At 47.3% G+C, this 25,887-nt stretch overlaps 1 protein-coding gene across 6 annotated transcripts in view; it reads left to right on the top strand.

Annotated features, from left to right (window-relative positions):
- Nucleotides 1-21,119, top strand: part of SMARCAL1 (SNF2 related chromatin remodeling annealing helicase 1) — a 62,780-nt gene extending 41,661 nt beyond the window's left edge. For 5 of the 6 annotated variants that reach the window (XM_077829892.1, XM_077829897.1, XM_077829895.1 and 2 more), the window contains 7 exons: nucleotides 3,706-3,924; nucleotides 5,369-5,439; nucleotides 7,799-7,901; nucleotides 9,017-9,199; nucleotides 15,688-15,788; nucleotides 19,821-19,917; nucleotides 20,784-21,119. In XM_077829892.1, the coding sequence (XP_077686018.1) occupies nucleotides 3,706-3,924; nucleotides 5,369-5,439; nucleotides 7,799-7,901; nucleotides 9,017-9,199; nucleotides 15,688-15,788; nucleotides 19,821-19,917; nucleotides 20,784-21,017 (1,008 nt within the window). In that variant the 3' untranslated portion in view covers nucleotides 21,018-21,119. The remainder of the gene's footprint in view (nucleotides 1-3,705; nucleotides 3,925-5,368; nucleotides 5,440-7,798; nucleotides 7,902-9,016; nucleotides 9,200-15,687; nucleotides 15,789-19,820; nucleotides 19,918-20,783) is intronic. The other variant, XM_077829894.1, reaches the window with a different exon arrangement.
- The last annotated feature ends 4,768 nt before the right edge of the window (nucleotides 21,120-25,887 follow it).

The following is a 25,887-nucleotide window of genomic DNA, read 5'->3' as shown; positions in this document are numbered from 1 at the left end:
ATATGTTCCTGGAGGACAGGTCCATCAATGGCTATTGGCCAGGATGGGCAGGGATGGTGTCCCTAACCTCTGTTTGCCAGAAGCTGGGAATGGGTGACGGGATGGATCACTTGATGATTACCTGTTCTGTTCATTCCCTCTGGGGCACCTGGCATTGGCCACTGTAGGAAGACAGGATACTGGGCTAGATGGACCTTTGGCCTAACCCAGTAGAGCCATTCTTATTTTCTTAAGTTCTATGTTGTTACGTTCATAGACCAGCCTCTGAGGAAGCTGGAGTGGACCTCCATTCCTGAGGTTTAGGATCTTTTAGAGATGCTGGGCCTGGGTTATTGAGCACCTTGAAGGTAAGGACTCAGACCTTGAGTTGACTTCTTGGCTCCTCTCTAGAAACCACTGGCGAGAGTGAGAATCGGTGCTGATCACAGTCATGATTTTGTACAAACAGCTTTCAATATTTTTTAAATTGAAAGTAAATAAGTAACAAATAGAATATGGCTCCATTTGTGATCCGTTTCAACAGAAGTCTCTGCTCGCTGTCCCTGTAATAAATCCGCCCCAGTGCTAGAACAGCAGAGCAGAATTGTATGGGAGTTCTGCTGATATAAAGCAACTCTCTGTTGAAATTCCATTTACAATGTTCTGTTTAATTTTGGTCACCACATTATGTAAAATTAAATGTTGTAGCGATTTAACATGATGCAAAGAAGGGCACCAAGGCTGATCCCAGAATGAAAGACTATAAGCCCTGAAGTAAGTTTAAAAAACCCTTTGCTTATGTAGCCTGAAAAAGGGAAAATGTTCTGAGGCATTTTAGTTGGAGAATATATCAATTTTAATGGTGTTGGTTGTCAACTTAGTTGTTCTCCGCTGAAGCAGATAAGAGAACAATATGGTGTGACATTCAGGAAAGCACATCCAAAGCCGTCTTCAAAATCACATTTCCAAATACACCATGCTCCAGTCTGAGAAGAAATACTGATGATTGCACTGAGGGCTTTACATCTTCAGATCACTTCTCAAACATTAACTCTTTCACCTTCACACCCACACCCCCCGCCCAGAGAGGCAGGGAATTGCATTTGACATTATTGTTGGTGTGTGTTGTTTTAGTACAGTGCAATGGGAGTACATGCAGCTTTACAGACAAATAGACAGGACCCTACCCTGAGGATCCCACAACCTAAATTACGTTTTATATGGTGAAGGACGCTGATAAAGATTGGGAGGGGGAGTGAAAGGACAAAGGTTATAGCAGAGATGAGCTTGATGTTAGGAATACAGCTTGTTCTTTTCTTCCTGTACACCAGATCTGGGAGGATATGCTAAGCATAGTGGTAGCTTCTACTGGGAGAAGGAAATAAAGGGAGCGTTAAGGCAAGCTGCCGTGGCGGAATAGATGCCATGAGTGCAAGGTGCCTGGAGAATGAGCTGATTTATGCTGAGACATGACCAAATGTAGTTGCACCTGCTTCCTGCAAGCTACGTGGAGGCCTCTGAGCCAGACTTGGCAGTAGCAGAAGTAGGTGCGGTGGTGTACATCACACATCAGGTGTAAGCTGATCAGGAGAAAGGCAAAGTGGGGAGATGTGCTGATTCAGCATTCAGTGGGTGTGCAAGACAATTTACATGCTGAGGGTCTGGAATTAGGAGGAAAAACAAATGTGCCTCCACCCACCCCCCTGATACTGGATACGGGCGGAGGTGCCCAACCCCCCACCCCCTTACCCCCCAGCTTCTGCCCCCCAACCTGAGACCTCTACTACCACCAGTGATGCACGCAGAGTTGAGATGCACTGGCCTGGTGAAAGACGTTGCCCCTCTGGTGGTTGCTCAGTCTGGATTTCTGGCCTGGTGAGCAGTGGCAGATTTAGAGTTAGTGGGGCCTGTGCACAGCTTCATTTTCACACACACCCCTCGGGACCCAGCCAAGAAAAAGAACATTCTCTCTTATCTATTCCCACCCCCCAATTGTACATTCTTTTTTTCTTCATCCTCCTATATTATCACTAATGGGAAGTAAATGAAAATAAAGTGAGGTACTTTGATTGGGGTAGGGGGTTGGGGTGCAGGAGGGGAGATGGGGGGCAGGCTCTGGGAGGACGTTTGGGGGCAGGCTCTGGGAGGACGTTTGGGGGCAGGCTCTGGGTTGGGGTGAGGGGGGCAGGCTCTGGGAGGACGTTTGGGGGCAGGCTCTGGGTTGGGGTGAGGGGGGCAGGCTCTGGGAGGACGTTTGGGGGCAGGCTCTGGGTTGGGGTGAGGGGGGCAGGCTCTGGGAGGACGTTTGGGGGCAGGCTCTGGGAGGACGTTTGGGGGCAGGCTCTGGGTTGGGGTGAGGGGGGCAGGCTCTGGGAGGACGTTGGGGGCAGGTTCTGGGTTGGGGTGAGTGTTACAGGCTCTAGGAGGAAGTTTCGGTGCGGGGTGCAGGCTCTGGTCTGGGGCAGAGGGTTGTGGTGTGGAAGGGCGGGAAGGGGGGCAGTGCTTACCTCAGGCGGTGCAACTCCCTAAACGACCGGCACACACACCTCTCCGGCCGTGGCTCCTAGGCAGGGCGGGCCAGAGGGTCTCTGCGCGTCGCTGCCTGCAGGTGCTGCCCCTGCAGCTCCCGTTGGCCGCAGTTCCCGACCAATGGGAGCTGGGGAGTCGGCACTCAGGGCGGGGGCAGCGTGTGGAGACCCCCCCCCCCCCCCCCGAGGCCGCAGGGACATGCTGGCCGCTTCTGGTAGTGAAGCGGTGCAGAGGGAGGGAGGCAGAGCGGGCAGGGAGCCGCCTTAGCTCTGCTGCGTTGCTGCTGGCATGTCTCTGCACGCCCCTTTGGGGGAGTGGGGCAGCGGGTCTCCGTGCATTGCCTGGGGTGAGGCAGCGTGCAGAGCCACCTTCCCCCCGCCAGGGCGCACAGAGACGTGCCAGCAGACGGCCGCTTCTGGGAGCAGCGTGGGGTCACCAACCGTGGCATACAGGCAGCCTGCCTGCCTGATCCCTGCTGCGCCGTCAGCCCGGGACTCAGGGGCAGGTTGTCAGATATTTGTCCTGCATTTTGGGGGCCCCCCTGTCGTTGGGGACCCCGTGCCACCGCACGGTTTGTTTCATGGTAAATCTGCTCCTGCTGGTGAGGTGCTGCTCCTCCAGCTACTTCACCTGTCCTTGGGACCCCCACAGTGTTCGCCTCAACTCCCAGGCTAGCAGGGTCCGTCACGATCCTGTTCCCGGGCTCTCTCTCACCTGCATCCAGTGCAACATAGTCTTCCTTCCTTCCACCAATGCCCCTTCATGCACTACAGCCAAGATGGTGCCCCTGCCTTCTACCTCCTCCTGACGGTCATGGAATCTCCTGGCTTCATGCCCCTCTCAACCACTGACCTTCTATTCGTCTCTGAGCACCTTCCATGTAAAAGCAATAGCCATGCCCCTAATGGACTTCATGGAGTCTCTGGTATTTTCAGGGGCAATAGGCTGCTTGGAGTAGGGCTTTCATGGTAAGAACTGGAGGGCAAATGGGCCTGTCAGTGTTATGAGTGTCGTTCTTACCGTGGAAAGGCTTTTTCAAAGGAGGAAGGCTTTGCAGCATTTCCTGAAGACAGGCAGACTCTGGATTCTCCTGTTCTCCTGTGGAAGTTTGTTCCCCAGCCAGATCCCCTTGACCGAGAATGACTTAAAGGCTCCTGTGGCTTTTGTTGCTGATGATCATGGTTTGCTTTTCCCCAGATGCCATGGGGCTGGGACTACTCCAGATCTTCCAACCTAGGAGAACTGAAGCTTTTGCTTGAAGAATCTGTCATGATCCGCCGCCTGAAATCAGACGTGCTCTCCCAGCTTCCAGCAAAGCAACGCAAAATGGTAGTGGTGGCTCCTGAAGGCATGAATGCAAAGACTAAGGCTGAGCTGGCTGCCGCTGCAAAGGACATGGTCAAAGGATACAGAACCGTGAGTCAGAAACTGTTAACATGATGGACTGTTGGTATTTCAGGTGCTCACTTAAAAAAAAAAAAAAAAAAAAAAATCCGTGGAGAGTAATTCCCAGATTCTTAGATCAGCATCAAAATGTACAGCCAACGTTCTCAAGGGTACTGTTTTAAATGGCTCTCTTGAGTATCCAAGAATGCACAACATCAATAATCATAACAGGTCAGCTTCCTCTTTCTTTAGTTTCAGCTGCTTCATCCTCTTGTCATGCTGCGTATCACTCTTTCGTTTCCCCCACCATTCGCCTTTTATCTCCTCTTCGCTCTATTTACTGTCTTTCGCTCCTCTGTATTTACTCTCCTGTCTGGCCTCATAAGCCGCACTTACCTTACAAGTGTAACCGACAGGGTTGTGAATCACAGTTGTGGCCAACTGTTTTTGTGCCTCTGTGGACAGAAAAGGCATATTATAGCCGTGTTAGAGACCTGTGCTGTTTGTTTTATAGACCTTTCTATGGTGCTTATCATCTTAGTATCGAAGCTTCTGACAGACTTCAGTTCACCCTCACAACACCTCTGCTGCTAGTCCCATTTTACAGATGGGACTCTGAGGCCTAGAGAGCGTCGTGTTGTGTCTACACTGGAGCCGGAGGCTAGCTCTGATCAACCTTCGGCACTAACGGTAGCAGCGCTGCCAGCGGCAGGATGGCCTAGCCATCCTGAGTGTGTAGCTTGGGTTTCGGTCGGGACTGTGCTCCGGCAGCTAGTCTGTACCATTGCTTGGGCCGCAACAACTGTGCTGCTATTGTTTAGCATTCTAACGCGATCAAAACTAGTTACTCGAAATTACACTTCCAGCTCCGCTGTAGATGTACCTGAAATGACTTGCTCAAGGTCACGCAGAAAGTCTGTGACAGAGCAGGGTCTCGCAAGTGCTCTGACCGCTGGACCCATCTAGTAGAGAGATCTTTGCTAAAACTTGGTTCTTTAACATGGTTATGACGCCTTTTTCTGTCCGCACCCGTAAGAAAAAAGCAAATTATGACGTGATTTGGCCACGACTGTGCTTAAATATGGCTCTGCTTGTAGTGCAGACAAAGCCCTCTACGCACAGCATCCCTTGGCCAAATAAAAAATACAATTAGCGTGAGAGAGTATTCCTTCAGTTTTTCGAACTTTAATTTTCAGATGGGGGCCAATCTACTTCTCCCCACGCTTGGGTGGTCCCCAGTCAGAGTAGAACAGGTGCAGTCCCACTGGGGTAAGCGGCAGGGGCAGGATTTTGATAGCGCATGGTGAAAATGATGCCCCTCCATGTACTACGTTTTGTAAATACCAGTGTTCAGGGAGAGCCTGCTTTTCCCCAGCACAGTGCCCAATGGCAGCAGCAGATACACTGAAGTGGATGACACCCAGGAGGGAAGGCAGATTTGAAATTGACATTCAGTTTTTTCCCCTCTTCACAGAAACAACAGGAGAAGGAAGCTCTACTCCTCTTCTATAACAGAACCGCAGAAGCCAAAATCCGTTCAGTCATGTAAGTTGTGTGACAGTCATAGGATCAGAAGGGACCTCAAGAGGTGGTCTAGTTCAGTCCCCTGCGCTTAAAGCAGGACTAAGTATTATCTAGACCGTCCCTGGCAGGTGTTTGTCTAACCTGTTCTTAAAAATCTCCAGCGATGGAGATTCCACAACCTCCCTAGGCAACTTATTCCGTTTGACTACTCTGTTTAACTACTACTCGGTGTTTAACTACTCTGACAGTTAGGAAGTTGTTCCTGATGTCCAATCTAAACCGCCCTTGCTGCAATTTAAGCCCATAGCTTCTACTCCTATCCTCAGAGGTTAATCCAGTGCCTCATTCTGACCTACCTAGTGAGAAGAGAGAAATTGAGCCTTTGAGATAAGACTGCAGCAAAATCAAGTGCAGCTAACAAAAAAAAAATTAATTACAACACACAGCAGTCTCTTCTTCCAAGGTCTCTGTACTTGCCTAGTCTTCAGATTTAATTCCAGATAGGTCCAAATTGGGATGTTTAGTTCCATATATAAAGCTACCCAATGTTTGGGGTTAAGATCAAGTCCTCTGGTTCGGGCCTTTCTTTAGTTTAAAAGGAACAAACCAGTGCAATCATCAGTGTAAAGAGAATTTTAAAAAACGAACACTGCAGTCTTGCTGCAGAAAGCATTGAGCCAACCTATTTGTCAACCAAATTTAGTCTTTAGTTTTATAGTGCTCACGAGAGGTGCCATGTTGACAGCCCTGAAGGTCTTGAATGCTCTACAGAGCCCATGTGGGATCATGATAACCATGTAAGCTTCCTCCATGAATGGGCTTTTAACTCTTTCCTCTGTAGAGGCAATCCCTTCGAGATGGGCTGCAGGCCCGTTCCTCCGTAGCGCTTTTTTTTTTTTTTTTTTTTTTTTTTTGCTGAGACTCTCAACAGATCAGTTAGGATGTTGGTTTTGTTTGTTTTTTATGGGGACATTTATAATTTGCCACTGATTTTTATTTCTCATAGCCCACTGACCGGCCATGCTATTGGAATGATCAGGGTCATGTGTACTGCATGACTTCACAGCCACAGCATTTGCTGCACAATCCAGCATTGCAGCCCAGAGGCTCTGCTTTTGTTTTAAAAAAGTGTTTCTTGTCTTTATGTTGGTGAAGAAAACCACGTGAACTGAATATACAACCGTACAGTGTTGTTTCCCCGTGTCTGCAGAGGTCTGAAAAAATAGCACTGAGAGGTGGGAACTGCCCCATTTAGGCAGTGGCACCTATGAAATTCTAAAGATTAAAATTTAAATGCTAGCCTAAGCTGCTTGACTGGTTTAGCAGAGCTGCCTAGCTAATATTCAGAAGTAGCTCGAGCTAATGTCCTTATCCCACCATCCCAGTATGCCTCCCACAATATCTTGAGTGCCAAAATGTCCAGCTTCCCCCTGACAACTTCTCCAATGCAGCAGTGTTGCAAAAAATCTGTTGCATGTTAAACTGAAAATGTCAGGACAGCATATCAAATAAATGTAATGACTTGAATATCATTCCACAGGGGGTCATTGAGCTGATTGTATTATTCGTTTTCAGCTTTGTTTCAGTGTAAACCTTCTCTTGAATTAAATTAAATTAAACTAAAATAGAATTTCCTGTGATTCACCAGAACATCACAGAGTTCAGTGACTTGGCTGCAGAATTTAAGTCCATCTTGCCACGCAGTCGTTTGGTTTTTTCAGTCATAGCTGGCCTGGGCTGTGTTGAAAACAGTGACTTAGTGGTGAAATACTTCACTGTCCTGATTTTAACACCAATCCATCAAGCCATCTATCCTCATTAGAAGCTAAAATTTGATTTACCTGTTCCCAACAATTTGTAAATAACTTGCAATGAGTTTCCTATGTAACAAGCGATTGTATGTCTTAGTGGACTGAAAAATAAGTTTCAAGATGTCCTGTTAAATTTGTTCTTCAGGGAAGTTTCCTTTTTAGAGTGACAACAGCATTAAATAAATGTTTTATGGGTAATTGCCTCCTGGATAACATAACGTGTTCCACAAGATGCCTAGAGTTAGAAATATGAATGAATGAATGGGATAGACAGATAAATGGAAATGACTTTAAGTTGGGTCACTCTGTTTCATCAAGTGCGACTCAGTGATGTACAAATAAAAATAGATACATTTGTCATGCAGTGGCCAGATGTCCAGAAAAATGAGTGATGTGTCCCTAGATCTTTTTTTATATGTGGATATTGATTATTGAAATGCTATTTTTTCTGGCCAGTTTCCTGATTTCTGCCTATAGACGAACAATATCTCTTCGGATTTGAAGGTAATGTGTGCATGGGACAACAGACACATCAGTAATATAACTTGGATTATTTGTTTTTAATACAGAGAATACATCCTGGATTTATTGGAAAGCGGGAGAGACAAATTCCTGGTGTTCGCTCATCACAGGATAGTACTGAATGCAATCAGCAAAGAGCTGGAGAACAAAGTAAGTTCTTAAATCAGGTTCCTGTTAATTTTATTATTGATCCAACTTCAAAGCTGCTGGAGACTTCTGGCAGGTCACCTACTTTATGAAAGTTAGTGACACACACAATTCTCTTGAGATTGAGATATCTCTAATGTCTCAGTAATGGCCATGATTACTGAGTCTCCAGAATGAGACTGCCTGGTGGGATGTACATTTTGTATATGTGAGGGCTATTGCTGCAGAAGTTTCTTGGTGTTCACCACCACCTGGAGTGATGTGTGTACGGTGTTTTGAGAAGTGCTGTTTTACTACCATACATTGCCATTGCTGCTTTTCGTACCTCTTTGGAGAAGGTGGTGAGAAGGCAGTGACAAACCAGCCCCAGCTATATCTGCATGGCTTTTGTTTCTTGGGTCCCTGTTGCTCTGATTTTTGTGCCTGGCTATTGTATGGCGGCTCGAGTCTACTTAATAACTGTATAGCGATCTTTCTGCTGTTTCTAGTGATGAGTAGAGATCAAGTTTCTATGCCTGTTTCATCTGATCGATCAGATTTTGAAAGCTCATGAAGTGGCTGTGAGACCTGGTCGTGGTAGATGGGAGGTGGTTTTGCTAATTTCTCACTGAGAAATCTCTGAGGGTAGTACTCGGCAATTGCTCATCATCCCTGACATTTATAAGGTACCCATCGTATCACTGCTCCTCTTCGGTGACGAGACCATTGGAAAATTGTTAGCTTTGCAGCTGCAGCATCAATATGTGGGCAATACTCAGCGCTGCACTGAACCTTTTCATCTACGTCTCCTTTTCGCTGACCCGGACTCTGCAGGCAGCCCAGTGCCTAAGCATGATAGTGACCCGGATGAAGAGTAGCTGAGGGGATGGCGGCTAGTGATGCTGGTTCCTTATTGTGCGTTTATGCCCAAATCGAATGGCAGCATTAGAAAATGCTGAAATAAAATTTAATATATATATTTTTTCCCCTTGCCAATGCATTTAAAATATAGCAAAATGTTAAGGAGTAGTTCAGTGGGTTTTTTGATCTTCACAAGCACTGGTGGTGGTGGGGGAAATCCTCTAAAATTTGGGAAAATAATGACCTGCCAATGATCTTTCTCCACTCCCTCCTTTCAGCATATTGGATATATTCGCATTGATGGCGCCACACCTTCAGCTGAGCGTCAGTCTCTGTGCCAGAAGTTCCAGTTCTCCGAGAAGCACTCTGTGGCTGTCTTATCCCTTACTGCTGCCAACACGGGGCTGACCCTCTCTTCTGCCGACTTGGTGGTGTTTGCAGAGTTATTCTGGAACCCAGGTGTAAGAAACCTACGTTACTACCATAACTTAACGAAGTGTGTGCCAGTGGAGAGAGCGCTGGACTGGGACTCCAGAGACCTGGGTTCTCTTCCCAGCTCTGCCACTGACCTGATGGGTAACCTTGGGGAAGTCACGTCCCCGCATGGTGCCTCAGTTTCCCCATCTGTAAAACGGGGCTAATGATGCTGACGTCCGCTGTAAAGTGCTTTGGGAGCTACTGAAAAAAGTGCTATATAAGAGCTAGGGGGTATTACTATTCTCATTACTGTACTGATCGGTCATATTGCCAAAAAAGGCAACTGTTTGTAGTGTTGAGGGGTGGAAATGGAAAAGTGTTATGGTGGTTCTTTGGAGGTGGGGAGAGGGATTTAAAGGAGCATCATCCAGGATTTGTTTCCTTCCTCACTTACTACTCTTCTACGTTCCCAGCCCCCCAAAAACCTTTACATGGCTGCAACCCCAGCTGACTGAACTGGCTGCTGCTGCCAGTGAAGTCAGTCAGTGGCCAGAGGGGATCACTCAAAAGCAATACAAACTTTTGTTCTCTGTCTTGGAATCACTCCAGTACTGGATCATGAGAACTGCCACTAGACCAGCTGGTCAGTTTGTGGATTTTTTGCTTTGAATAGGCCCATCATCAATACTGACCATCTGCTCCACTCTCTAGGACTAGGGAGTTCTGATTATCCATCACACCTCATTTTAAATGGCATTTTCCTTTTAATCCCAGCTACACGTGGGGGACTTTGCATCTAGCAGCAAATAGCTAAGGGATGAAGGGGTTATCTTGTTCAGTATTTTACTATGTATTAATTTGGACTCTTGGGACCTGATCCTAGGAGTAGCTTAACTCCTTTTGACTGCAGTGGGAGTAAAGGTGCGTACCGTCTTACAAGAGGCAGTCTTCACCTTCCAGGATTGGGCCCTGTGACAGGGTGTACCAGGTCTTCGTGGCCCCCCTGCTGGAGACCTGCTGCACTGCTACACCCTGCCACAGAAAACTGCTCCCAGAGAGGTAAAGAGCAGTGAGTATTAGACCTCCAGTGTTGTAATTGTAGGGGTCCTGACCCACAAAGGAGTTTGGAGGGGGCTCATAAGGTTATTGTCTTGGAGGTGCCCTACGGCTACTCTTTCTTCTGCACTGCTGCTGGTGGCCGTGCTGCTGGACAGCGGTGGCTGCTGGCCGGGATCCCAGCTCTGAAGGCAGAGCCGCCCGCCAGCAGCAGCCCAGAAGTAAGGATGGCCTGGTCTGGTGTTGCCACCCTCACGTCTGCGCTGCTGCCTGCAGAGCTGGGCCCTCAGTCAGCCGCTGCCTCTCTCTGGCCAACCACCTCTGAAGACAGCGCAGAAGTAAGGGTGGCAGTACCACGACCCCCTTAAAATAACCCACCGCAACTCCCTTTTGTGTCAGGACCCCCAGTTTGAGAAACGCTGGTCTCCCCCCTGAAATCTGTACAGTATGTGGTAAAAGCACACAAAAGACTAGATTTCAGGGGGGAGACCAGAATTACCATCCGTGTCGTGTTTTTTCATGGCTGTGAATTTGGTAGGGGCCTACCCATGGTCTAGTAAGATAAAAGACTAAGTGTCCGTATGGAGCCAGCTTGGCTGCTAGTGAGAAGTAACATTACTGGTTATTAATACCAGATCCGGCTAATGACGTAATCCACCAAAACAGAGAATAGGCTACTCCATATAGCCACCATACTGTGGTGTGGAAGGAACAGCACATTGTTTTTATGTTAGTAGAGAAACAGGGATGAACGTTTACCAGAATGTTTTACCAGTTAAACACACATACCTCTGCTAGCTTTAATCTAGCTAGCGCATGGTATGCCCACATCCTGAATACTGCGTGCAGATCTGGTTGCCCCTTTTAAAAAAAAAGATATATTGGACTTGGAAAAGGTTCAGAAAAGGGCAACGCGAATTATTAGGAGTATGGAACGGCTGTCATATGAGGAGAGATTAGTAAGATTGGGACTTTTCAGCTTGGAAAAGAATGAGTGGGGGGGATATGATAGAGGTCTATAAAATCATGACTGGTGTGGAGAAAGTAAATAAGGAAGTGTTATTTACTCCTTCTCATAACCCACGAACTGGGGGGGGGTCACCAAATGAAATTAATAGGCAGCAGGTGTAAAACAAACAAAAGGAAGTATTTCTTCACGCAGCGCACAGTCAACCTATGGAACTCTTTGCCATAGGATGTTGTGAAGGCCAAGACTATAACAGGGTTCAAAAAATAACTAGATGAGTTCATGGAGGATAGGTCCATCAGTGGCTATTAGCCAAGGCAGGGATGGCATCCCTAGTCTCTGTTTGCCAGAAGCAGGGAATCGGTGATAGGGGGTGGATCACTTGATGGTTACCTCTTCTGTTCATTCCCTCTGGGGCACCTGGCATTAGCCACTGTCGGATACTGGGCTAGATGGATCTTTGGTCTGACTCAGTTTGGCTGTTCTAATGTTCTTAATACTAGCAGTGACAATGTGGCAGGCTGAGTTTCAGCATGAGTGAGTTTCCCCAGTGCATGCCTGCTGGGGACAGTAGGGACACACGTGGGCTGCTGGCACATGCTGGGGTCCACACAGCCGCATCTGCACTGTTATTGTTACCTGCATTAGCTAGATCAAAGCCAGCACGGATATGCCTATCTGCTCTACAGTTACACCTTGGTCTGCGGTGTAGACATGCCTTCAGTCTCTCTGGGCCTCAATTCCCCAGCTGTAAAATGGGAATGCAGCCCTTCCCTACTTCACAAAAGTGTGTTGAGAATAAATGCCTTGAAGATTGGGGGGAGGGATAGCTCAGTGGTTTGAGCATTGGCCTGCTAAACCCAGGGTTGTGAGTTCAATCCTTGAAGGGGCCATTTAGGGATCTGGGCCAAAAATTGGGGATTGGTCCTGCTTTGAGCAGGGGGTTGGACTAGATGACCTCCTGAGGTCCCTTCTAACCCTGATATTCGGTGATTCGGAGAGGGACTCAGATAGTACAGTAATGGGATGGGGGGCATATTAGCACCTTGTAAAGCTGCACTGTATTCTGTTCCCTCTACTGCTCTCTTTAATTATTTAAAGAAAATTAATCCTGTTCTTTTCAGCAGTCCATGCGCTCCAGTCCTGGTTCTCTGCATCCAGTTGGGGCAGTAGATAGGATCACAGCTTTGAACTGTGTCATATAACAAGGCAAATGTCTCAATTTAAACCAATTTCACCTCTGGCTCACAAAGATCTGTTCTCTCTGATTCACTTGCACGATGACACCAGAAGTGCTGAGCTGTGAAAATGGAGGGGTGGAAAACACTCCTGCAGAGCATGTGTGCTTGGTACCGTTACTGATCAGTCAGTCTTAGCTAGTGCTTGGCTTGGAAACCTCCAAGGAAAGGCTGGGCAGTGCCTGAATTGGGATTACTGCAAGTGAGCGGGGACGGTGAGCTATGCCATACCATTACGATATTTATTGCTGGTATGCCATACCGGAAGGACACATTTTCAGAATGGCAGGGCTCCTCCGAGAACTGCGGCGGCAAAAGGAGCAGAATGCGGGGCCGCTCTGGCATGGCTGTACCGCCCCCAGCCCTTCCACGCAGCAGCGTCTCCTGTCTGAGGTGTGTACAGCCCTGCCGGAGGACGGGGCTTGGGGCTGGAGGAGCTGCTGGCATGGGGCTGCCCAGTGGCCCCACGTTCTGCTCCTTTCGCCACTGCAGTTCCCGGGAGAGCCCTGCAGTTCAGAAATCCGTATCCGGCACAGCAGGAGGACAGAGTTCCCCCCCACCCGCCAGGTAATGTGGGATGGGGAGAGCGCGGGGGGCCTGGGCTGGGGGCAGAGCGGGGAGGAGTCACTTGGGGAGGTCACCTGCCTCTCCTTTAGCTGGTGCTCCCCTTTGTGTCCCTCCCATGAGTCGCCTGTGTGTACTGGTAAGAGTTAAAATCTCCTTGCGCCACTGGATTGGTGACTCATGAGGTGGCCGTATTCTCTGGGTCAGTACTGAGCCAGTGTTCCAGCACAGCGTTGGCAGGGCTGCAAGTGCTGCCTTTCATTCTAAACATAAAACAAAGGGCCTGACCGCTTGTCATTAGAAATCCAAGTGTGCCGCCTTCAAGAGAATCATAGAATCACAGAATATCAGGGTTGGAAGGGACCTCAGGAGTCTAGTGCAACCCCCTGCTCAAAGCAGGACCAACCCCAACTAAATCATCCCAGCCAGGGCTTTGTCAAGCCTGACCTTAAAAACTTCTAAGGAAGGAGATTCCACCACCTCCCTAGGTAACACATTCCAGTGTTTCACCACCCTCCTAGTGAAAAAATTTTTCCTAATATCCAACCTAAACCTCCCCCACTGCAACTGGAGACCATTACTCCTTGTCCTGTCATCTTCTACCACTGAGAATAGTCTAGATCCATCCTCTTTGGAACCACCTATCAGGTAGTTGAAAGCAGCTATCAAATCCCCCCTCATTCTTCTCTTCTGTAGACTAAACAATCCCAGTTCCCTCAGCCTCTCCTCATAAGTCATGTGTTCCAGTCCCCTAATCATTTTTATTGCCCTCCGCTGGACTCTCTCCAATTTTTCCACATCCTTCTTGTAGTGAGGGGCCCAAAACTGGTCACACTACTTCAGATGAGGCCTCACCAATGTCGAATAGGGGGGAACGATCACATCCCTCGATCTGCTGGCAATGCCCCTACTTATACAGCCCAAAATGCCATTGGCCTTCTTGGCAACAAGGGCACACTGTTGACTCATATCCAGCTTCTCGTCCACTGTCACCCCTAGGTCCTTCTCTGCAGAACTGCTGCCTAGCCATTCGGTCCCTAGTCTGTAGCGGTGCATGGGATTCTTCCGTGTTAAGTGCAGGACTCTGCACTTGTCCTTGTTGAACCTCATCAGATTTCTTTTGGCCCAATCCTCCAATTTGTCTAGGTCCCTCTGTATCCTATCCCTACCCTCCAGCGTATCTACCACTCCTCCCAGTTTAGTGTCGTCTGCAAACTTGCTGAGGGTGCAATCCACACCATCCTCCAGATCATTTATGAAGATATTGAACAAAACCGGCCCCAGGACTGACCCTTAGGGCACTCCACTTGATACCGGCTGCCAACTAGACATGGAGCCATTGATCACTACCCGTTGAGCTTGACAATCTAGCCAGCTTTCTATCCACCTTATAGTCCATTCATCCAGACCATACTTCTTTAACTTGCTGGCAAGAATACTGTAGGAGACCGTGTCAAAAGGTTTGCTAAAGTCAAGGAACAACACGTCCACTGCTTTCCCCTCATCCACAGAACCAGTAATCTCATCATAGAAGGCAATTAGATTAGTCAGGCATGACTTGCCCTTGGTGAATCCATGCTGACTGTTCCTGATCACTTTCCTCTCCTCTAAGTGCTTCAGAATTGATTCCTTGAGGAATCAATCAATCAAGAGGGCGGGGTACTAAGCCTGGATCCCTGCCCAGATTCCATCCTGCCTGCCTACTATTCACCAGCCATTTGAGTTGGATAATAGTAATACCTCATTCTCCTAGCACTCTTCACCAGGTAGCTCTCGATGCACTTTACAAAGGAGGTCGTCAGTATCATTAGCCCCATATACAAATAGGGAAACTGAGGCACGGAGCCGCGAAGTGGCTAGCCCAGTATCACCCAGCAGGCCAGTTTCAGAGCTGGGAATAGAATCCAAGTCTCCTGAATCCCAGTCAGTGCTCGATCCACTGGGCCACGCCACGTCTCATTCTATTTCACTTCTTGCTCTAAACTGCGGAGTAGCCCAGCTGTGCGCCATTAAGCAGCTGATGCATTCCTCCCCTAAGGCAGCGGCATTTCGGTAAATGATCTTTATATGTACAAATTGTGGAGCTGTTTGAGGGCCCTCTGAATACAGTGTGCCATTTGAATTATCAGTTACCGGCAGGACTGGAATTCCAACAGCCCCCATATGCCTCGGAAAAACTGTATGAGTATTTGTTTGTTCACGGTGTTAATTGCAAATCCCACACACATGCACATGCTTCTGATGATGCAGGAAACTGAGAAGCTTTCTCTAGGGAATTCTTTTAGCAGCTGGTTGTTTAGAGGACATCAGAGGAAAATGTGTGAGAGGAAGCTTGATCTTTGGGGTTCAGTTGCTGGCCAGGGACTAAGATCTGAACTCAGATCTCTGCTCTGCCACATTTCCTGGGTGACCTGGGGCAAGTTGATTCATCTCTCTGTGCCTCAGTTCCTCACGTGTGAAAGGGGGAAATAACCCTTCCGTCCTCCCGCCCATTTTGCAGCTTGGCTGTTCAGGTTATAAATTCTTGGCGGGCAGGGCTGGCTCTCTGCTAGGCCCTCATCTCAGCTGGGGACTCTTGGTGCTAATAGGGTACAAATCGGAGTAGTTAAGCATCAGGAAAAATAGGTCTCTATTTCCTGGGGCCGGTTTCGTAAATTCTTGTGTGTTACACTGTTTCACTGTGCTTTCTCTGTTTATTTAAATACAGGTTTTGATCCAAGCAGAAGATCGGGCACATCGAATTGGACAAACCAGTTCTGTTAATGTTCATTACCTGGTGGCTAAAGGCACAGCAGATGACTACTTATGGTAGGGAGTGGAAAGGACTCAGTCTAACTCTTCATCTATCTCTTTGGGACTTGTGTGACTTGGGATATGTTACTTAACCTCTCTGTGCTTGACTCCTTCTCTGTACCATGGGGATGGCAGTAACGTGCTCTCAGGGTACTGGGAGGAGTGATATTTGCCTTGGGGTAAGGCTTTCTAGAAGGGCAAAGTCTTGTTAACAGTCTGGCCTTGTCACTGAGGGTGACAAGCCAATAAAACAGACCTATTTATCAGGCAAAGAGTGGTTGTTGAGATGTTTGAGAGGAAGTTTGGCTGCTTCTTGGTTGCAACATGGAGTATTACAGGCGCTGAGCGCTTCCTGAGAAGTGAAGTTAGCGGGGACTGAGGGTGTTCAGCAGAGATAAAGCCCATACGACTTTCTGGGTCCTGAGTTCTTGGGCACACAGGGGAAGCCTGCTCTGCTTCCTCTCATGTCGCTCATCAGCAAAGCCGTCTGACCAGCTCACGAAGGGACATTGACGTGCCCCAGTGGGAACTCAATCCATCTTTCTTTGGCTTGTGGGAAGGTTGGTGGGATGTGGGGCTATGGGAGTATAATGTGATGGGGAGGGAATCTAGGAAATCGTCTGTGTTTTGAGGGAAAGGGCCTGCAATCGATGAAGGAAAATGATTCACCAGATGGTACGTTGAATGTCCGAAATTATATCTTTCCATTACCTCATCTGAAAGCGAAAATGAGTTGAAGTGAACTTATACAGTTCCCAGAATATCATGATTGCAAATAATTATGGCCTTGCATCATGAGGAACTGGAAACTGACATGTCGCCCACATTTCAAGGAAAGCTAATGACAGTAATTTTCCTTTTATTTGTGAAATGTGGTCCATGCAACCACTGGTGCTTGACTGAAAGGAAATATGCTTTTCAGAAGAGGACATACTTATCCTTTCATCCGCCCGCCCACCCATGCCAACTCCAGGAGAGATGAGGGCATTTTATTAATGAAGGGTCATTAATTGTGCTAGGTGATGTTCACTTCTTTATAGTTTCTTGTCATGTGCTGCAAATCCTAGGAATTGGAGGTGGGAATGGAACCTGTTGCTCTCAGTACCACCCTGTGGAACCACTTTCCCACCTTGATCTTTACACCTTCCAAATATTTGTAGACTGCAATCACATCCTCCTATTTGTCAGTTAATTACACTGCACACATTTAGCTCTCAACCTTTACATCCAGATCAGTCCATTTAGCCCCTCTAATCCTTTCTACTGCTTTTTTCTGAATGCCTCTATTTAATATCTCTGGTCCTGAGGTGCCCAAAACTTAACACAGCATTCTAGGTGTGTGCATACAAACAGAAGGCAACATAGTGAAATTGACTTTGGTTACTAGAACTGGCTCTGCAAGGATGGGGTCTATCCTAAGGTGAAAGGGCTGGTGCATTTCAATACTCTGAAGACAATGTTTTTTTCATTGGCCCATGGTAAATGACACCACAAAACCAATGATATACCTGAGATACATCAGTGATGTTTTCATCCTCTGGACAGATGACCTAAACTCCCTCATGTATTTCCACCACAAGTTCAACAACCACCACCCATTGTGATGTTCCCCTGGTGTTATCTGGACCGGTGATCTGCTAGGTCACTCCAAATCATGACTCTGGGAGCCAGCCTTACGCGGCTCTGCTGTGAAAACCCCCACTCCCGGGCTGTTCATGCACAGCCTCTGGCATGTAAGCTGCTCCCAGTAACGTGAGTGAGCACTTTTGGCCAGCCGCTGCTTGGATTGTGCAACCGAATGACACTAGCCAATATCTCCGGTCCCAGACACAACCCTAGGAACCTGTTTTGCAGTGTCCAGTTATGCCCACTGCAAGCTTATATGAGTGTCAATTTAACAAAGATATTGATATGTACCAGGCTTATTATCCCAAGGGGAGTCTCTGACATGCTTCAAACCAAACGCGCTGCTTCAGGTAGGATAAACAAATTTTTTAACTACAAAAGATAGATTTTAAGTGATTATAAGTCAAACTACGACAAGTCAGATTTGGTCAAATGACATACAAGCAAAATGCATTCTAAACTGATCTTAATACTTACAGTGCCCTTACAAACTTAGATGCCTCTCACCACAGGTTGTCTGGTTGCCCTTCAGCCAGGCTCTCCCCTTTGATCAGCGCTTCAGTCACTTGGTGGTGGTGTCTGTAGATGGAGGTGGAAGAGAGAGGAAGAGCATGGCAAACGTCTCTCCCTTTTGTCATGTTCTTTCTTCCCTTTTGGCTGTCCCCCCCAATCCCGGGTCAGGTGAGCATTACCTCATCGTAGTCCCAAACTGACCAAGGGAAGTGGGGTGATTCATTCGAGAGTCCAACAGATCCTTTGTTACTGCCTAGGCCAGTGTCCTTTGTTCCTGTGAGGCTGGGCTGGGTTTGTCCCATACATGCCCTGATGAGGTATGAACTGCCCATCTGTTCCTGGAGAGTTTTGCCTGGGCTTGTGTTAAGCCATGAGGACATATTTTGAGCCTCATAACTATATACATGAAATTACAACCTATAAAATTACTAGAACATTACTGTAACAACAATTACTATAACATTACCATAACAACAATGCTCAGTGTATCATGAGCCTTCTGAAGACACCCGACATGACAAACTTTGCATTGGATACCACACAGCCATATTATAAGGATGAACATGGGGGTGCAGAGTGTTCCCCCGAGGCACAGAGCGTCACGCTCATCTATCAAACTGTCTCTAGAACATTTCCACATCAGCATCAATTTCCTGAACACCATGATCAGCTTCAACAATGGAACCCTACAAACAACTATATACAAGAAACCCACAGAACCAGTAACCACCCCCAGTATACCAAGAAATCTATGGCCAGGCAGTCAGATACCACAGAATTTGCTCCAAGGAGAAAGTCTGAGACACACACCTTTACACACTTAAAATCGCCTTTACTAAGCAAGGAAACTTCACCAGAAAAGTAGATCACATCATGGAACTGGCCACTCAAACACTCAGAGAGAACCTGCTTCAGTATTGGTGGAGGGGCAGGGGGAACCCTCCCAACTGCAAATCCCTAGTTGTCACCTACCACCCCACACTGGAACCCATACAAGGCATCATTAAACAATTACAACTCATCCTCAATGGGGACCACATGCTGAAAGAAATCTTTCCCAAACTCGCTATGCTGGCCTTCAGCCAATACCCTAACGTCACCAAACTCATCATCAGAAGCAAGCTCCCCACAGATCAGGACACGCCAACTCATAGCGGCAACAACACCTGCCATAACAACAGATGCAAAACCTGCAGACATATCTCCACTGCTACAATGATTGACACCCCTGACACACACCTTTCAAGCTCCAGGGGTCCTACACATGCCTATCACAACATGTTGTGTACTTCATCCAGTGCACTAAATGACCCAATAGCAACTATGAGGGTGAAACCAGACAATCACTGTGCTCTTAAGCGAATTTGCACAGGAAAATGATAAAAGGCAAAAACGCCATATCACCCAGGGGCAAACACTTTTCTTCACAAAATAATCACTCCATATCAGACCTCTCAGTCCTCATCCTCATAGGATGCACTACACCTTCAGAGGACAAGCCTGGGAGCTTAAATTGATAACTCTGCTATACACCAAAAATCACAGACTTAATAGACACTGGATTTATGTCTAATACAACAATCTGCAACCCACGAATTCTCCTTTGTCGTATTCCTGCAGAGGTGTAAACTGCCCACTTCACCTTGGTAATGGTCTCTTGCAACATGGGTTAACTCCCTTGTATTTAGCTGTGACACTCGGTACCTTTCCCAGACCAGACGAATGTAAGCTCGAAAGCTTGTCTCTTTCACCAGTAAAAGTTGGTCCGATGAAAGAGATTCCCTCACCCACCTTGCCTTTAATGGTAAATGATTCTGTGCTCCTCTGCCTGGAAAGGAGCCCTGGGGACATCTTAAATGCTACCGCTTTCCTTTCTAGCAATATTTGGTGCTTGTTATCTTCCCATAGGCCTATGATTCAAGAGAAGATCAAAGTGCTGGGCGAAGCCGGTCTTTCTGAAGCCAGTTTCTCTGAAACAGCTGAAGCCACTGATTACTTCTACAAGGTAAGTGCTGTGACTGTGAGACATCAGCCCGAGTCATTCCTGGGAGGAGTTAAGCTGACATGGGCTTTGTATGTCTCTAGAGTGACGGGTTAACAGAAGAGAAGATCTGAGCTCGCACCAGTTCTGCTTTAAATGCCATAGGCTGGGTCATCCACCTTCCTCCCCGATCCATGCTGGAGTGGACCCTCCACGCAATGATCCCACTCTTGTTGTGTGGAAGGAGACTCTGGTGTCTCTGCAGGACCATTTCCTAACCCCCTCAGGCCCTGTGGAGGTTTCTCCATGTGGTAGGGACCCACATGGGAAAGAGGATGGGTTCAGGGCAGGCAGTGGGCAGCTGGTAATGCAAATACAGCTCCAGGATCTATTAATTTTTCTGCTGAGCCCCCATCCCCTGGGAGACCTAGGTAGCGTGGCCAGGGAGCTACCAGGGACCAGAACTGGCAGGGAGCACAGGACCTCCATGTGTGTATTTCACTGGCCTCTTGCAGCTCCCCCAGATCATAAGCATCCATGGGAGCAGCCCCCTTGCCTTCACTGTGAGGGAATCTCCATGAGGAAATTCTTCTAGAAGTTTCGCTGGGAAAAGCTCCCTCTAGTAGCTTTTCCTTGCTCCGCAAGGGGCCACAAAATTTTGCCAATCAACCCCTTCCTCTTTCTCCACCTCTGAGAAAACAGTGATGTGTGGCTTCATTGCAGAGGGCACAACGGCAGAGCTGAGTTCAGGCTGGCCGTTCTCTCATGGGTACCTTGCGTACTGGAATTCCATTCTCCATTGGTCAGGGGAGCCGTGAAGGAAATGGGAGCTGTGACCGAATTATAATCGCTGGCTGTTTGGCTTGTTTGTTAATATCCTGTGTGTGCAGAACCTCTCTGCTCTACCTCCACAGCGAGACCCGAAGCAGCAGACCATTTACAGCCTTTTCCAGAGGACCTTCTCTGAGCAGGGAGACAACCTCGACGAAGCTTTGCTCGTGGAGGCGGCTGACGCTTGCCAGCGGTCTGACTCCAGGAGTGCCTCTCAGGATGCAGGAGCAGACACCTGCTCAGCGAGTCCATGTAAGAAACAGCGTCTTGAAGATTATTTTCACAGACAGTAACTAGAAAGGAAGAGACACTTTTAAAAAAAAAGAAAAACTCACAGAATCATTGTATTGTTTGAGTTTCCAAAAATAAAACACATGAATGGGTTTTGGAGAAGATTCACTGCCTTACTTCTATAGCGTTTTACCCCCAAAGGATGGAAGGAGAAGGCAAGGTGCTTATCTGGGTCACTGAAAGGAGGGTTGGGTGTCAGCAGATTCCGAGTTTTAATCCTGTTTTTGCCAATGACTCACAAGTGGCCTTGGGCAAAGCACCTCCCTTCTGGGCCTCAGTTTGCACACCTGTTTTATTTTAAATAATGCTCACCTGTTTACATCACAGGAGTGTCACAAGGAGGAACTAGTGAATGGCTACAGACTGCCTTGAAGAGGCAGAGCGCCATATAAATGCAAACTATTATCACCCCAAAGAACTTTACACACTGTATACGTAGTGTGACATGGTCAGGCCAGATGGCTACAGGAGAGTGATAGAAGGTAGATATATTAGCCTCAGATTAAGCAGATCCCTTTTCCCTGAGTAAGATAATGGGCTGTTCCAGAACAATCAGGAAGTTGCTGGAACCAATTAAGGCAGGCTAATTAGGACACCTGGAGCCTATTAAGAAGCTACCAGAATCAGTTAGGACTGGCAGGCTAATCAGGGCATGTGGTTTTAAAAAGGACCTCACTTCAGTTAGTGAGGTGTGTGCGAGGAGCTGGGAGCAAGAGGCGCGCAAGAAGCTGGAGGACTGAGAGGTACAAGCGTTATCAGACATCAGGAGGAACGTCCGGTGGTCAGGACAAAGAAGGTGTTGGGAGGAGGCCATGGGGAAGTAGCCCAGGGAGTTACAGGAGACACTATAGACAGCTGCAATCCCCAAGGCCCTGGGCTGGAACCCAGAGTAGAGGGAGGGCCTAGGTTCCCCCCATCCCCCCAACTCCCTATTTGATATAAGAAGAGTTGATCTGGACTGTGGGTCCCACCAGAGGGGAAGGTCTCTGGCCTGTCCCCTGACCCATTAGGTGGGCCAGCAGAAACTGTGGGGATTGTTCTCCTTTTCACCATGCTGGCCAGTGATGAGGTTAGCCGACTGAACGGCAGGTTTGTGCCACTAACAAAAGGAGCCAAACTGAGGACTGCCGTAAACCTCTGAGGCGAGCAAATCTGCCAGAAAGCTCAGAATCCCCCAAAGCAGAGGAGGAACTTTGTCACAGTAGTTCACCACTGACATGCAGCCACTGCTGAGATGTGAGGGTGGCAGCTTAGCAGCAGTCTGGGGCGCAGCACAGCAGAAGTGAGAGGAGGAATTTTGGCCACTGGGGCAGATCTCTAGAACTGCAACAAGTGCATAGGATCTTTATTATCTGCGCAGAGCAGTCAGGACCTTGCACCCAGGTTTTCAGAATTGCCTAGGCTAACATGCAATGACCATCTATTTGCAATTACTGCAGACCGCAGTTATTAAATCTCATCCTGAAGACCCACGTACAATAAATTGCTTAGAACTCAATATATCTATCTTGGAATGGTGAAGGGCTGATGTGATCCTGCCAAGATTTGAACCCATGACTACCATGGGGCTAGTATTTAAAACCAGAGGCTTAGGCCACTTTGCCACAGCCTCTTGTTAAGCTTTTTTTCCTCTGTGTTCTCTCTCCACTGTGCCTGGTTTTGTGTGTGTGCGCACGCTCAATTGTTTACAGCAGAAACAACAAATCAGGAAACAGACTTCAGACTAAGCCACTTGTGCAAAAAAGAAATTTATTCCACCGTGCTCTAAGTGCCCCGTGCTCCTGCTTTTTCTTTGATTTGGAGTCTTGTCTCACATCTGGGCCTTGAAACCTTAAGAAATAACGAGACACTGGACGCATCAGTATTTATTTAAATTATTTATAGCGCTTGCAGCTCAGGTCTCTTTGGTGACTAAGAAAAGCACCTTTAAGTGCTTTAGCTCCGATAAGGGACACTTGCTTATAGGCCGTGTACCACCCACTCCTCACATGGGCATTTAATGTCCCCCTAAGGGTACTACTACACCGGCACCTTTAGGACCTGTGATTCATCCCCAGTGCCGCTCTGCTGTAGCAGTGGTGGAGGCTTCTCAGGCGTCTTTACCGCTGTCGTTGTCCAATGCTGCTCTGATTTAGAGTTGAATGGGCTGGTGGTAAAAACGTCTTGCTCCACTCTGTGCTACACCCTCCACGGTTGCTATTGTGCCGCAACGGCGGTGAACTACCTTTCAGATCCTGAAATGGGCCAGCGTAGACGCAGCCTGACAGGGTGCAGCGCCGTTCTTTCATTCCTTTCTAGTGGCGTTTGTGACATAACCCCTGACAACCGATTGGAACCGGTTTCTTTCACAAGGGCACTGAACAGCCAGCAGATGACTAGAACTATAGGTCGCTACCACCCTGGGCAAAACTTGAACATGCAATCGAGGGATGACGGGCTCTTTATCTCGTTACTAATCTCCTGAGGAATCCAGGCTCCCGATATTTGCCTAATTATCTTTCTTTATTTGTATTGCAGTAGTGTGTAGTCACTACCGCTTGTTCCTTTCTTCTCTGCCTCCTTTTTTAGAACTAGAAGATGCCCAGGAATTGGCTGGGCATGTATAATTGATGATGCCGTGGGCAATGTAAGAATGAATAGGGGTCAATTTTATGAATTTGCCAAGATGCCAGTTAGATACATGTCCCAGTTACCATATGTGGAGAAGGTGGAGGGGAACACACACACACACAGTTCTTACACTTTGCCTCTCACTCCCAGGGGTTAACATTGCTGTTCAGACAGGGTGCTTAGCTGCAGATGGTTACCAGACAATAGTAAAAGCATTCTGTTGCTTGAGTCTTCTGCCAAGTGAACAAAGTGACAATGCTTTCCTTAATTAAGGTTTTATTGGATCATTGACTGCAAATACCATCACATAAGCATGGAAATGGCCTACAAGATTCATATACAACGGGTACAATGTCTAAGTGATTCATTTATGACTGTGCAAAAGAGGTTTTCAGTTGGTAGGCAGATTTAAAGGTTTGCAGGTGGTAAGCAAGAGGGAAGAAGAGTCCAACGGTGGACATTGGATCAAAAGTACCAAATGTCGTTCCTACTGTAGGAGACTCTGACCACTGCCCAGCCAGCCATTTGTGCCTAGCTACTCTCCCCGCTAGATTACATTGTTGGGCATCTCTCCCTAATTGTTCTCAACAACTTGCATCTAACCTTTTACACCAGGCGCTTGCCCACAGGACCCCATTTGAAACAGGGTTGTTATCAGTAGGCTGCAGGAAGTGGTGAGAAGGATGGGGAGATTCTTCATGCACAAATCTTGTCGTCTTCTCAGAAGAACAATTCTCTTCCTCTCATACGTGAGAGGAGCAGCAAATAGCATTTTTCAGAAATCTGCTGAAAGTGTCTTTGGAGAATTCTGCCTCCCATAAAATCTCAATTTATTTTTATCTACACACTGATAAATCTCCAGTCCCATTAAAGGATGTGAGGTGTACTCTCTCTCTGTAATGGGACTCATAAAATCTCAGCTTGATCTTTGCAGAGTTGCTGAGACTCTTCATGAACACTTGAAATTCACTTTACCCTTTCTATATTAAAAAGAAAAGAAAATCTAGCCCTGGAGAAAAGTGTTTTTAGCCATTAGGTCAAGGGAGCTCATTGCTGGTACACAGCCTATTATACCCTCCAGGTTATCAGAAAAGGTCTGTTTACAGTGGGAGCTGGGGTGAGAGTCCCAGCTCGAGGACAAATACCTGTGCAAGCTCTCAATGAGCTAGTGCATTACAAATAGAGTGTAGCCACCGAGTATGTGCCTAAGATCTCCAATGAGGACATTCTCAGGCAGTTATCCCATCCCTCTGCTCATGTTGCCATGGCTAGAATTCTATTTTTAGCACTGCCGCTCGAGGAGAGCTACTGTGGGTACGTCTCCTCAAGCCGGGAATTGAAGCCCAAGCTCCAAGTCTAGATATACCCACAGATGGTACGCCTGGTTGTGGTTGGAGACTGGCAGCAGGGCATTCCAGAAAGCCCAGGCCTCAGTTCTTGGTTGTGTCCAGTTGCTTCCCTTTTATTTTAAGAGGAATCCTCATTCGCTAAACCACAATAAACCGAACAGGAGAAAAAAAGGCAAAAAGCTGGAAAATGCAAGAATTGGAGAAGAGAAACTTTTTTGAAGTAGGAGGAGGAGGATGTTTGTATGGGGATGGTACTGTCCTAGGTCTCAGGGTTCAGCTCCCTGTGGGACCTTGAGCACAAGCCACTTAGGGTCTAGTCCAAAACCCAATGAGGTCAATGGAAAATCCCAGTGAAAAGCCACTGCCTTATCGGGACCCTTAATCACTCTGGTCCTCAATTCTTCATCTGTAAAATGGGGATGACATTGAATAATTTCCTTTCTCCCGCTCTTGGTTTTGTCTTTTTTTCTAGTTAGACTGTAAGCTCTTCAGTTAGGACTGTCTCTTGCCACGTGTCTGTACTCCACAGATCCTGGTTGGGGCATTTAGGTGCAACTGTGATATAAATAATAAAGTATAAAACGTACCCCAGAATAGCTCACTATATAAGAAAAAGTATTTAAACAACAACAAAAATATTTCTAATGAGTTTAAATTCAGAGAATATTGAAATTACTAAACCTGAAATCGGGATTGCACCCAGGAACAGCATCTCATTATTACTCTTTACCTGCTGATACACATCTGCATTCCCTTCATGGCCCCTCAGAAGAAATGCCATTTCAAGATCCCAACTCCGGTCCTATTGTTATATCTCTTTTAAGTCTGTTCTGTTCCAGGCTCCTGTTGAATTCTTGTTGGGTGTTAAATATGTTTTTGGGTCCATACATCGTCCAGGTTTTAGGACAAAATG

Source organism: Eretmochelys imbricata, chromosome 11 (genome assembly GCF_965152235.1).
Source record: "Eretmochelys imbricata isolate rEreImb1 chromosome 11, rEreImb1.hap1, whole genome shotgun sequence".
Taxonomy (NCBI): Eukaryota; Metazoa; Chordata; order Testudines; family Cheloniidae; genus Eretmochelys; species Eretmochelys imbricata.
Note: the sequence above shows the minus strand (reverse complement) of the source record. Positions and strands in the feature narration are given on the sequence as shown.